We start from the raw sequence: 13,783 nt of genomic DNA on the forward strand, positions 1-13,783 counted from the left end.
TTTGAAACCATATCAAGGAAATTGCGATGCTCAGGTGAAATAAAAGATGAAAGAATACTGTCATGTGTCCTTTTAGAAAAATGAGATGGTCTAGTTTTTTGTCACAAAATATTGCACTGTGAAGATTTTTGTTTAATAAGTAACTAGATGAAAATGCCATTTTTTTTTTTTTTTTTGGTCCTTAGAAATATTCACTCATTCTTGAGTTTAAGAAAACTTATGCAGGATAACATCTGAGGGAACAGACTCTGAGATTTTACGTATAATGATGATTTTCACCATCTTCATTAGGTGCCGCTAATCACTCTGCATTAATCTTTGGATTCACTTAATAAATATGAAATAGCTTCCTCTGTCCGTTTTCTTTTCTTTGACGTTATGGCCAGAGAATTTAAAAAAAAAAAAATCTGAATTCTCCACTGTGTTCAGTTAAAGCTAAAACCAGGCAACAAAGATGGAGGGTGTTGTCTCCAGATTTCTTTTCTGCCTTCTTGAAAGATGTGGTATACCTGGGGCAACACAGTAAGAAAGCTGAAGGGTGATGTCATGGGGTATTGATTTCCACCATTGCATTATCCCTCTGAGCACTTCCATCATTCTTCCATTTTCTTATTCTTTTAATCTTTTTTAAGATAGTTAGGAATAATTGATGAGTAATGATGACATAATTTCTAGAATGTTGAACTAGCATAATATATCTTAGATTTATAAAAAGATCCAGTGGATTCATGGTAATTGCAAGATAGAATGAATTTTATTCTATGTATTCTGTATTTAAAAATGTATTTTCCATTTTGTTCTGTGAAAGACTTCTAATAAAAAGTCATGAAATACCAATATTTATAAACATTTGAAACTATTCAACAAAAAACTTGAAAACAGAAATTTTATCTAAAGCACCCTGATGGTGTACTGAATGTTAAACACTAGGTGCAGGTGAGTCAAAATGTCCTGTAAATAAGCATTTTGTAAAATCTGTTGTGACAGTTTCCACATGGCTATAGGTATCTTTGGTGCTGTTTTAAAACTTGCAGACAGTTTAAATATGACACTGTTAATGATAAAACTGAATTGACAAAGAATTTCTAGGTAGATATTAATCTAGCCAGCTTCTTCAGTTATACCTTTTCTCAATTCTTATATCCAGAAAGGGCTTGGTATACTCAGCTAATGACCCCATGAAGGGTAGGTGTGTGTTACATAATAAGGAAAGGCATCACCTCTGTGATTCTGGACAGTCCAGGCTGACGGAGATGAACACTTACATATAGGTCAAACTAGTTAAATATAGAACAGCCGTTATCAAAGGCAGTTGCCAGGGGCGCGACAGCATCAGCTTTGTTTCTATGGCAGAAGACTTTGCAGATGGTAAGAACAGAGCTAGAGGCCAGTGAACTAAAAAGGATTTAAACTCTTTGGTAAAGGGCTTATTGATGAGTCAGCTGTAATCTGTGAATATTAATCTTGACATCTTCCTTACCTGACTCCTAATTTATTGCAAGAAGAACTTACCTTTATTTAAGTAACACACCTGTAAAAATTGATGTGGTTGTACTGACTAGGTTGGGGAAGGCACTTGATGACAGGTCACAAGATTAGTAAGGTTGTGAAAAGGTCAGAATTAATACTGAATTATGTTTAAGACAGATTGCTCCTATGATCCTACAGTGTTCCTATTGTCTCTGGCTTCCCATCCACACAGATGACTTTTGAGGTTGGACTGAGAAGGAAGTCATGATTCCAGTGGCAACATAAGGCACACTGATAGCAAAATTCATACTTTTTTTTAGCAGCTTTTTGTTTCATGCTAAATTGGCAGGCAACCTTGAATAAAAATGTCTTACGAGGGGCACCTGGGTGGCGCAGTCGGTTAAGTGTCCGACTTCAGCCAGGTCACGATCTCGCGGTCCGTGAGGACGAGCCCCGCGTCAGGCTCTGGGCTGATGGCTCGGAACCTGGAGCCTGGAGCCTGTTTCCGATTCTGTGTCTCCCTCTCTCTCTGCCCCTCCCCCGTTCATGCTCTGTCTCTCTCTGTCCCAAAAATAAATAAACGTTGAAAAAAAAATTTTTTTTTAAATGTCTTACGAAATAATGTAGAATCTCAGTTTTTTAGTGGCAAACAGCAGTGACCTTGTTTTGCACCAAATGTGGCAAGAATACCCTATCATACAGAAGTGTTTGGTAAAGCTGAGGGTATAGTTCCAATTCCTGATTCTCAGTCATTTCTGCAGTTAGAAAGATAATCATTTTTGGTGTTGAATTTTTTTTTTTAGGCAACAGGCTATCACTTATCATCAGACATCTATTCGGTAAATATGACTATATTGAGAAAATAAGTTAAATTTTTTTTCAGATTTGAATTTAGTTTTTAAAACATTGGTGGAAAGAGAACAATCTTAAGTAGTGTTTAGGAAAAAAAAACTAGTTAAATTTTGGAAACCTTGATGAACTTAAGACTATCATCTTGCATAGAATTGCATTAAAGAGTGAACAATATTCCAAATATGCATAGTGAAGTATAAGTATTATAAGATACTTTATTTTTAAAAATTTATTATTATTAAGTAAAATTGACTTTTCTAGTATTCAGTTTTATGAGTTTTAACACATGTATAGTTTCATGTAACCATCACCAAAGTCTGGATATGGAACATTTATCATCACCCCCCCACCCCTACTCAAATTCCCTCATACTGTCTCCTTATGGTCACTCGCCCTTTGCTAATAACTGCTGGATACTAATAATCTGTTCTCCATCCCTAGAAGTTTTGTCTTTTCGAGAATGTCATATAAATGGGATCGTAGTATGTAACCTTTGAGACTGGCTTCTTTCACTTGGCATATTGCCTTTGAAATACATCCAAGTTGTTGCATGTATCAGACATCTCCTTTTATTGTTGAGTAAAATTCCATTGTATGGATGTACTATAGTTTGTTTATCCATTCACCCACTTAAGGGCATTTGGGTTTCCAGTCTGGGGCAATTATGAGGAGAGCTGCTATATACCAAGGAGTGGAATTTCTGGATCATAGAGTATTTTATCTATTTGTGATTTTATTTTTCAACGTTTATTTATTTATTTTTGGGACAGAGAGAGACAGAGCATGAACAGGGGAGGGTCAGAGAGAGGGAGACACAGAATCGGAAACAGGCTCCAGGCTCTGAGCCATCAGCCCAGAGCCCGACGCGGGGCTCGAACTCCCAGACCGCGAGATCGTGACCTGGCTGAAGTCGGATGCTTAACCGACTGCGCCACCCAGGCGCCCCTATCTATTTGTGATTTTAAAAAATACTTTACATATTCAGGTTTGTTTTAGACCTAGTCTAATTTCAGCTTTGGAGCTGTTTTTCTTTTCCTACTTCTGATGTAACATTTCATCTTTCATCTTTGTGATGTTTTCCTGATTCTCTTTTTCTTCAGGTTGCCTTTACTGTAGACATCATATGGTATTGCAGCCCAGAACCTTCTTGCTTTTATATTTCTCCAGTTTAATTATATGATTCATCTTCTTACAGAATCTAGTTTGCCACTAGATTCTTCTCTACTGCTTGTAGATGACTTTCAGATCTATCTTTCTCTCTTTTGTCTAGTTGCATGTATCTTTTTTTTTCTAGAGGTCATTTCTTTATATATATATATATATATAATGTTTGTTTGTTTGTTTGTTTATTTATTTATTTATTTATCTATCTATCTTGAGGGGGGAGAGGGGCAGAAAGAGAGGGAAAGAATCCCAAGCACACTCTGCACTGTCAGTGCAAAGTCCTACGCTGAGCTCGAACCCACAAACCATGAGATCATGACCTGAGCTGAAGTCAAGAATTGGATGCTCAACCAACTGAGCCATCCAGATGCCCCTGGAGGACATTTCTAATTAGATGTTCTGTTGACACTTTAATATTATCATAGTAGAAACTTTAAAAAAAATTTCTTTTGCGTCTTTTCATTCTGCATCTTTCTTATCCTAACTACAAGGTATTTCTTATCTTTGTTGTCACTTCCCCCTTCCACATGCAGGCAATAATCAAATCTAGGACTTTGTTTTTTTATTTAATTTAATTTAATTTTTATTTTTCTGATTTTTTTTAGAGATAGAGGGCGCCCATGATCGAGGGGCAGAGAGAGAGAGAATCCCATGAGGGACAGAGAGAAAGAGAGGGAAGAGTAGAACTTTGCTTTTTTAGTCATCACCACTTCCATTACCAAAATAAACTTACAGATTCTGTTTACCTTATTTATGTACCATTGTTTCTCGCTGACCTAACTGCAGTCTTATTATTATGAAGTAAAATTGACCTTTATCTTCTGCAGTTTCTTTGTCTGCATATGGTATAGTTGTATTTATAGCTATGTGAAAGGGCTGAAGATACTATCTGGACTGAAAAAAGGGTTACAAACTACTTACATAGCACCAGATTAATAATAGGAGTTATTTCCAGCTAGTTGAATTTTGGATGATTGTGATTTCTTTACATTTTTTAGTATTTTTCCACATTTTCTATAATCATGTATTTTGCAAATAGAAACAAAAATAACAGTTTTAAATACTTTTCTTTTGTTAATTTTTTTTTATTTTTTAAAATTTACATCCAAATTAGTTAGCATATAGTGCAACAATGATTTCAGGAGTAGATTCCTTAGTGCCCCTTACCCATTTAGCCCATCCCCCCTCCCACTACCCCTCCAGCAACCCTCAGTTTGTTCTCCATACTTATGAGTCTCTTCTGTTTTGTCCCTCTCCCTGTTTTTAGATTATTTTTGTTTCCCTTCCCTTATGTTCATCTGTTTTGTCTCTTAAAGTCCTCACACGAGTGAAGTCATATGATATTTATCTTTCTCTGACTAATTTCACTTAGCATAATACCCTCCAGTTCCATCCATGTAGTTGCAAATGGCAAGATTTCATTCTTTTTGATTGCTGAGTAATACTCCATTGTATATATATATCACCTCTTCTTTATCCATTCTTCCATCGATGGACATTTGGGCTTTTTCCATACTTTGGCTGTTGTTGATAGTGCTGCTATAAACATAGGGCTGCATGTGTCCCTTCAAAACAGCACACCTATATCCCGTGGATAAATGCCTAGTAGTGCAATTGCTGGGTCGTAGGGTAGTTCTATTTTTAGTTTTTTGAGGAACCTCCATACTGTTTTCCAGAGTGGCTGCCCCAGCTTGCATTCCCATTTTTAAAAATTTTTTAATGTTTGTTTATTTTTGAGAGAGAGACAGAGACAGAGCGTGAGCAGGGGAGGGGCAGAGAGAGAGGGAGGCACGGAATCCGAAGCAGGCTCCGACTCCAATCATGACTGAGCCAAAGTCAGATGCTCAACCCACTGAGCCACCCAGGCGCCCTAAATAGTTTTCAAAGAATAGTTAATATTCAAGAAAATACAAGATTCAGTGAGCTCCCAATTTTTTAACTAAAATAAATTTAAAATCTAAAAATAAATCTAGAGAATGTTAACAGCATTTATCTTTAGGTATTATATAGTATATATCATAGGTATGATAGGACATAGTTTATTTTTAACTTATTTCTATTTGTTTTACAACTTCTGCTCAGTTAGTATCTAATGCTTTTATAATGAAGTAAATATTAAAAATATTATATCCTTTTTAGAGGGTTAATGAATACCAACCATATCTAATCCTGAATCACATGTACCCATCATTTATATTAACCATATGTAAGTCAAGTTTTCACATATTCTGTTAATCTCTGATGGGTTATTTTTGTTGTTTTTGTTGTTTAAAAAAAAAAGTAAAGAAGGGGCGCCTGGGTGGCGCAGTTGGTTAAGCGTCCGACTTCAGCCAGGTCACGATCTCGCGGTCCATGAGGTCGAGCCCCGCGTCAGGCTCTGGGCTGATGGCTCGGAGCCTGGAGCCTGTTTCCGATTCTGTGTCTCCCTCTCTCTCTGCCCCTCCCCCGTTCATGCTCTGTCTCTCTCTGTCCCAAAAATAAATAAACGTTGAAAAAAAATTAAAAAAAAAAAAAAAAGAAAAGAAAATGTATAGAGTATACTTCCTTCTTTGGTTCCTAATGGGAGACTTAAATACTTGACTATAAATTGTTAGAAGGTCCATGTTAACTTAACCTAGTGAATTATTAGCATTTGGAAGTATTTGCATCTATTAAAGGTTCACAGTACATAAAATTATTTTCTTGTAATAATGACTCTATATTCAATAAACTCAAACAGAAATCACTATGCAGAAGAAACAGCACCCCTTGACTATTCCTTCTATAAACTGTGTCTCTGTTCTCACTTTACTGTTAGGAAGAAGTAATCTGTTTTCGTGTGATGTAACAGAATGTGAATCGTGCTCACTTCCTTCCCTCATCTGCCCCCTTTCCAGGTGGCCTCCGAGTGGAGTTACTGTTCACAGCCGTATAGTGTGACACACAAACATTAAACCTGCTGCAGCTGGGATAGTTCCCTCACCAAAACTCAGGGAAGATGGGAGGGAGTTGCCCTTCACTGACTTAAGACATGGATCTGATAATTATGAATTCTTCTTTCAAATAGTGAGAGAAGAAATGTGTGTCATTGAACAGGTTGTTATTTGGTGGGCTGTTCACATTCATCAGTAAATAATGTGTATTTTTGTTTTATGGCTATTAAATATGAGGTTCTGGAATGCCTTTGAGAGCACAGCAGCCATGATTGATTATACTTTCTGTATTTGTTAGTCAAAATGCAGCAAAATCAATCCGTGGAAGCTTTGTTTTGCTTTTTTTAAATTAGTTTGTTTAATAATATATTCAAGTTATGACCTTTAATATAATTTCTTCCCTTTCTAGCTTGGTGCTAACAGTGGCTTGCACATAATCATCTTTGATGAAATTGATGCCATCTGCAAGCAGAGAGGGAGCATGGCTGGTAGCACAGGAGTTCATGACACTGTCGTCAACCAGTTGCTGTCCAAAATTGATGGGGTAGAGCAGCTGAACAACATCTTAGTCATTGGTATGTTTGCTTTAAAAAAACAAAAGTTCTGTGATTTCAAAAACGTGAGATAAATAGGTTCTGAATTAAGATCTGAGCAGGTTGTAATTACACTGTACTGCCCATGTTTCCAAATTAGAATCAAGTGATATTGAAGAATTTGACTGTTTTAATGTCTAGCCTTAATAGGACAAATAAAAGATGGGTTTTAGTGACTCATGGGTGTATGCTTACAGCTCAAAGATGAAAAAGACAGCAGAGTGTAATGCAGTGGTTTTCAAATTGCATCCTGTAGGCCTCCAGGGGCCCCAGAGGTGCCTCAGGGTCTGTGAGTGAGCTTCAGATCATGTATCCCAGTGGTAACTTCTTTTAATTGCTTCATGTACTCAGATTCTTCTTCTCCTTCTTCTTCTCCTTCTCCTCCTCCTCCTTCCTTCCTTCTTCCTTCTTTCTTTCTTGCTTCTTTTTTTGAAATGTTTTTATTTATTTTTGAGAGAGGGAGACAGACCGAGCATGATCTGGGGAGGGGTAGAGACAGAGGGAGGCACAGAATCCGAAGCAGGCTCCAGGCCCCGAGCTGTCAGCACAGAGCCCAAATGTGGGGCTCGAACTCACGAACCGTGAGATCACGACCTGAGCTGAAGTCAGACGCTTAACCACCTGAGCCACCCAGATGCCCCTGTACTGAGATTCTTCTTAAGGTGACTTTAGAAACAAAACAAAACAAAACTTCTGCTGCTTAGGAAGGTTGAAAACCATTGGCCTACGGAAAAGGAGAGGGACGTTGAGGTTGGACAGATTACATTCACATACATTGCCCCTCTCTCACTTTGATAGGCTACTTATCCTCTCTGAACCTTACATTCTCTTTTTAAATATTTGAAGTTTTCATTACATTTATATTTCATTGGCAGTGGAGTGAAATACTAAAGCAGAGTCTTCAGGTATTTTCATTAGAACAGATCAAGAACAAATCATATTTTTATTTGAGAATAATTGACTTTCTATTTGATGTTTATAAAATGTCTTAGCTTGTTTGAGAAATCATTATTCTTACATATACTGAAGGGACATTTTATCTTATTTTTGAACTTTGTTGTTTTGTTTTAAAATTTGTGCTCAGGAATGACCAACAGACCAGATCTGATAGATGAGGCTCTCCTTCGACCTGGAAGACTGGAAGTTAAAATGGAGATAGGTAAGCAGGTCTGTCACCGATCGGGAGAAGGGTGTATGTTTAGAGTTCATTAGTAAGAGCAAAGTCATGTAACTTAACACTAGATAGAAAAGTTGTATGTCGTGAGGAGCACAGGTTTACCTGCTTAAGTACCTATCAGAAAAGCATTAGGATTATAATAATTTCTATTTTATTTTCAATTTTATCAGGCTTACCAGATGAGAAGGGTCGACTACAGATCCTTCACATCCACACAGCAAGGATGAGAGGGCATCAGTTACTCTCTGCTGATGTAGACATTAAAGAACTGGCTGTAGAGACCAAGAATTTCAGCGGTGCTGAACTGGAGGGTCTGGTGCGGGCGGCACAGTCCACTGCTATGAACCGACACATAAAGGTCAGTAAAATCAGGGCGACTGGGGGGCTCAGTCGGTGGAGCACCCGACTCTTGATTTTGACACAGGTCATGATCTCACGGGCTCATGGGATCAAGCCCTGCGTCGGGCTCTGCGCTGGCAGCGTGGAGCCTGCTTGGGATTCTGACTCTCCTTCTCTCTCTGCCCCTCTCCCACTCACGTGCACTCTCTCTTTCTCCAAATAAATAAATCAACATTAAAAAAAAAAAAAGGTCAGTAAGATCACTAACAAATTAGGAGCCTGCAGCTCTATAAATACTGTGTCGCTATTCTTTCCTTTCACATGTGCCAAGGGCTGTGGTAATGCTGACTTTTGATAGAGAAGAGACATGGTAAAAATAGGAATAGTCGGTTGCCAGATCTTCAGAGTAGCAGGAAGAAATGTAATGGTGGCATCTGCCCCATGGTAACCACTGACACATTTGCCTTCGATTGACGCCATCCGATACAGACATGTGAAGATGAAGATTTCGAAGGATTTTATTTTTAATGTTTGTGCTATCGTAACGTGTCATAGGAAATTGTGTTCTCTACAATGCTAGAATTATGGGGGCTGCTTCATTCAGCACACACACCGAACACCTGCTATTTTCTGACTATTAAGCTGGTGACACATCATCAGATGTTTGGCCATGTCTCTCATGGAGCCACGAGCTCTGTGACCTCGCCTCTCAAGGAATTTAGAGTCAAGCAGATGGACCTGTTTGCAAATTAGTATAATAATGTTATTGATATTATGATAGAAATACATATGAGGGTACTTTTATGTTGATAAAATGCTTTCGAATCTTTATCATTCCTTCTCCTCTTTAGATGGATGGATGACTCCCAGGTTGATGTCTCATCTCTTGAAAGTTTCTTTCTCCCACTTTCAGATTTATACTAAATATCTCTACCTGGGTGTTTTATCAGGTCTCAAATTTAATATTCCAAAACCAAATTCACTGTCTTTTTTTTTTTAAGCTACTTTCCTTCTTGTTCATATTTTCCTGTTTATCCCAATTTCCCAGGCTTTAAACTTCAGGATTCTCTTTAATTCCTGTCACTCCAGCGTGTCCTACATCAAGTCGTTTGGCAAATGTCACTTCTGTCTTGGCAGGTGTCTTTCAGTTTCTACCCACCTTCTGTTGGATTAGTCTTCCTGTCTCATACTGTTGTGCCCTACAGAAGCTTTCAGCACAAAGTACAGACTTCTTAGCCAGATCTTTAAAGTCCTCTAGATCTGACCCTGAACTAACCTTTCCAAATGTGTTCCCAGTTCTTCTCCATACTTCAGCCAAACTGAAATACTACTCATTGGTCATCAGACATTAATTTATTTTTTCACTTTTTTGCTTTTGCAGAAGTCTTTACAGTCTGCGTTTACTTACCTTTTTAATACCTAGTTCACATGCCACCACTTGCTTCAAACCTTTTCTGATTGTTCTCCTTCAAGAAGTCTGTATTGTCTTCCTTCTTGAAGTAGTAATGTATCGCTTTGTGGTACCTTCAGTTGACTTTGGTTCACCGTAGATTAATTCGGCGCCTACCCTCTGCCAGACGCTGTGCTAGCAGTTAATGCTACACCTGAAAGAAGTAAACCAACCGCCTGCCCCTGAGCAGCTCACAGTTTAATCTCCCCATTCAGGAACAGAAAGTACAGGAGAGTTAAGGAAGTGAAAGCGTGTCAGAGCTGGTCAACTTGTGGGGTGAGAGGATGCTTCACAGAGGAATTTCTGGGCGGATGTGTTTCTTGGTGGTATAGGACATTTTAGGTAGAGGGCAAAGGAACAGAGACACGAAATAGCATGGTGTCTTAGGGTAATTCAGTATCGCTTCAGCATAAAAGGTAGCGGAGGGGAGGTAGAGAGAGACGTGTGAGGAACAAGTCAGGAGACTAAAGCAGGGAGTGGAGCACAAAGAGCCTTTTATACTGTGCTAAGAAGTATGGACTTTTTTCCTGTGAGTAGTGCTAAGCCATTGAAGAGTTTTAAGAATAGCAGTGACATAGTGCTAAAACAGAAGCTCACTCTGACAGCTGTGTCGAGTGGAGTATTGAGGAGAGTGGAGTTGGCAACATCCTATCACTCATTCTAACCTGAGGATCAGCAAACTATGGCCCGTGGGCCATATCCAGTTAACCACCCATTTTTATATATAATGTCTTCTGGGAACACACCCATTTATTTATGTGTTATCTATGGCTGCCTTCATGCTACAATGGTAGAGTTGAGTATTTGCAATAAGGACTGCATTGCCCACAAAGCCTAAAATAGTTACTGTCTCATTTTCTACGGAAAAAGTTTGTCAACCCCTGTTCTAGACTTTAAGTCCATATCTTATTCATGTCTGAATCCCCCCCAGTGCCCTAAATAGGTCTAAATACTGACAACAGAGCAGGTGTTTGGTAAATATTTCTGGTAAACTCATGTATGTATTCTGAATTAAGCTCTACCTATAAGTCGTAATTTCCCTACATAATAGAAGTGACTTTGTTCTAGCTCAGGGATGCCAAAGGTCAGGATAGTGTGGAAATATAGTACTGGGTCCTTCATAGAATGGATCCATCCATCCATCTATCCATCCATCCATCCATCATTCCTTCATCCTTCCTCCTTGCTTTAAGAAATGTCTTAGAAGTGATGGGGACTTCAAGAAAAATTGTGTGAATGATATGAAAATTGTTCCCCACCATACTGATCTCTCAGAACACATCAGTGCATCTTGGTTTAACCCACAGTGGCTCGTGTATTATCAGAGTTTTCGTATATGCACTGGCCACCAGATTATTTTCTTAATCCTTGTAATTTTTACCACAATCGTCCTAATCCAAAATGTCATTCTAAGCCATTGTCTCACAAAGAAACACACATTCTTCAAGCATGTATTGGGTTTATCTACACACGAGGCAATGAGGAATGTTGGAAAGATCACAGATTTTGTAGTCAGTAGGTGTGGCTCTGCATTATAATTCTTATACTTTATTTCTGTCAAGGGGAAATAACTACCTCATCAGGTTTTTGTGAAAATGAAATCAGATACTGTATATGGAAATGCCTTACAGACTAGATAAATGTTAATTATTTCCAATTTCGTTATTATTGGCTGGTTTGAGAGCATACCATAAATATCCTTTACAGTGTCTGAGTTTGTTGACTGTTTGCAGTTATAGTTTTTTTCACTGTAAGTGTTAGTTACCACTGTACAGAGTATGTTATCCTTCAGATTTGCAAGTAAGAAGTAGTGCAAGTAGTTGATTTTCTTTCCTTCATGTTTCCCATGTTTTTACTTTCAGACTTAAGGTAATGCATACTGACTTGTGATCAGTGTCTTTTGTATCAAACAGCTTTTAATTTTTTACAGTGTTTCTGAAATATCTAATACAAGGGACTTCAGGGAAGAGACTTATAGGCCACTAACCCTTAGTCCCCAGAAAGAAATAACGTGAACATCTATTATTGCCTTTTCTGCATTTAAAAAAATCTGTCATCAAAACACTGTTTTCACAACAAGACTCCTCAGCTGAACAAAAGGCGTCCAGTTGTAGTATTTCCATTGCTGTAGATGTTTATAGCTTTGCTAGCAATGATTGATTAATAAGTGTTTAATTTGAAGCTTTTGATCTAAAATTGAGACAGAACTTTAAAACATGCATTCAACTGTTTGTTCTAATGTCCTGTTTCTGCATTATAAAAAGCCAGTATTGGTTTTATTTTGTTTCCTTTTCAAAAGATTTAGGCTTAAATAAACTCAGGTGGACTCAACTAAATGAGTCTTCCCTGTTAGACTGTTTTCTTCAAGTTTTCTGAATCAAGTGGAAAATCCAGTCATAAACACCTGATGTGCATGTCATTTGTACTTGAACCCATGTTTGTGGTCAACTGAAATTCGTATGACATTTGGTTGTTTTTCTCTTGAAAGGAATTTCTGCTTCAGGTAGAAAAGACTCATAACCCAAATTTCTTCTGCTCTAATCGGTTGTAAGGAAGTAAATTGAGGACATGCACGCACACAAAACACACAGACACTTTCCACCTGAATCAAAGCTCTGATTTATGCTTACACAATTTCAATAGCATTATTTCTTATTTTCTGTAGAATTTTGATTGATTAAGGTCATTCTGCCCTTAATTTGAGAGGAATGATAAGAACTTTGAAAGGTCAGATTTAAAAGGTTATGAAATTTAAGGGTGACCACTTGATAATTTGCTTGTGTTGAAATACAAGCTTATTAGTTTCTGCAGGTATAAGTTGAAAGATGTTGCCTCTTCTATATTGATTAGCTGTTATAAATAAAATGTAGGGAAAAAAATCACAGTAATTCACACAAATGAGAAAAGGTTTTCTGAATGAGTAAACATTCAGAATTGTAGAATATTTTAATTTATTTTATTTTTTTAATTTACATCCAAGTTAGTTAGCTTATAGTGCACCAATGATTTCAGGAGTAGATTCCTTAATGCCCCTTAACCCATTTAGCCCATCCCCCTTCCCACAACCCCTTCCAGTAACCCTCAGTTTGTTCTCCATATTTAAGAGTCTCTTATGTTTTGTCCCCCTCCCTGTTTTTATATTATTTTTGCTTCCCTTCCCTTATGTTCATCTCAGAATTGTAGAATATTTTAAAATTAGATTTTACCAATTTTGACAAAATAGTAAAAGTTAGCTAAGAGAAGTCCTTAGAAAACTTATTTTAATGAAGAGGTAGGAATAATTTAGAATATTGATTGTTTACAATTAGGTAACTTCTAAAATTCCTGTAGTGCCTAACAAAAATTTGTTCTAAAATAAATCCCCTAGCCATCTAATTGACTTTTAATTCATTGAGTGAGCCCTTTCTTAATGGCAAAAAGACAAGTTTCACACAGTTTCAGTCCTGAAATCTGTCATACTTTTTTGGCAAATGTGGAAAGGTAAGATTTTCCCTTCATATTGTTACATGTTTCTATCATTTGAATTTAGTTTCACTAGCAGAGGAAATCAGCACATAAAACATCATAATAAAAGTTCAGGGCTATATAGAGCGGGGACATTTGGAATGAGGCTGGTGGCTTCACTGTTTTTTTTTTTTTTTTTTTTTTTTTCAACGTTTATTTATTTTGGGGACAGAGAGAGACACAGCATGAACGGGGGAGGGGCAGAGAGAGAGGGAGACACAGAATCGGAAACAGGCTCCAGGCTCTGAGCCATCAGCCCAGAGCCCGACGCGGGGCTCGAACCCACGGACCGCGAGATCGTGACCTGGCTGAAGTCGGACGC

General features: G+C 37.8%; 1 protein-coding gene across 1 annotated transcript in view; it reads left to right on the forward strand.

Moving 5' to 3' along the window:
• Nucleotides 1-13,783, forward strand: part of NSF (N-ethylmaleimide sensitive factor, vesicle fusing ATPase) — a 150,849-nt gene that overhangs the window by 84,473 nt on the left and 52,593 nt on the right. The window contains exons 10-12 of the mRNA XM_040460080.1: nt 6,808-6,973; nt 8,076-8,150; nt 8,339-8,526. Coding sequence (XP_040316014.1) covers nt 6,808-6,973; nt 8,076-8,150; nt 8,339-8,526 — 429 coding nt within the window. The remainder of the gene's footprint in view (nt 1-6,807; nt 6,974-8,075; nt 8,151-8,338; nt 8,527-13,783) is intronic.

The sequence above is a fragment of the Herpailurus yagouaroundi genome, unplaced genomic scaffold (assembly GCF_014898765.1).
Source record: "Herpailurus yagouaroundi ecotype Mexico unplaced genomic scaffold, PumYag 247, whole genome shotgun sequence".
Classification (NCBI taxonomy): domain Eukaryota; kingdom Metazoa; phylum Chordata; class Mammalia; order Carnivora; family Felidae; genus Herpailurus; species Herpailurus yagouaroundi.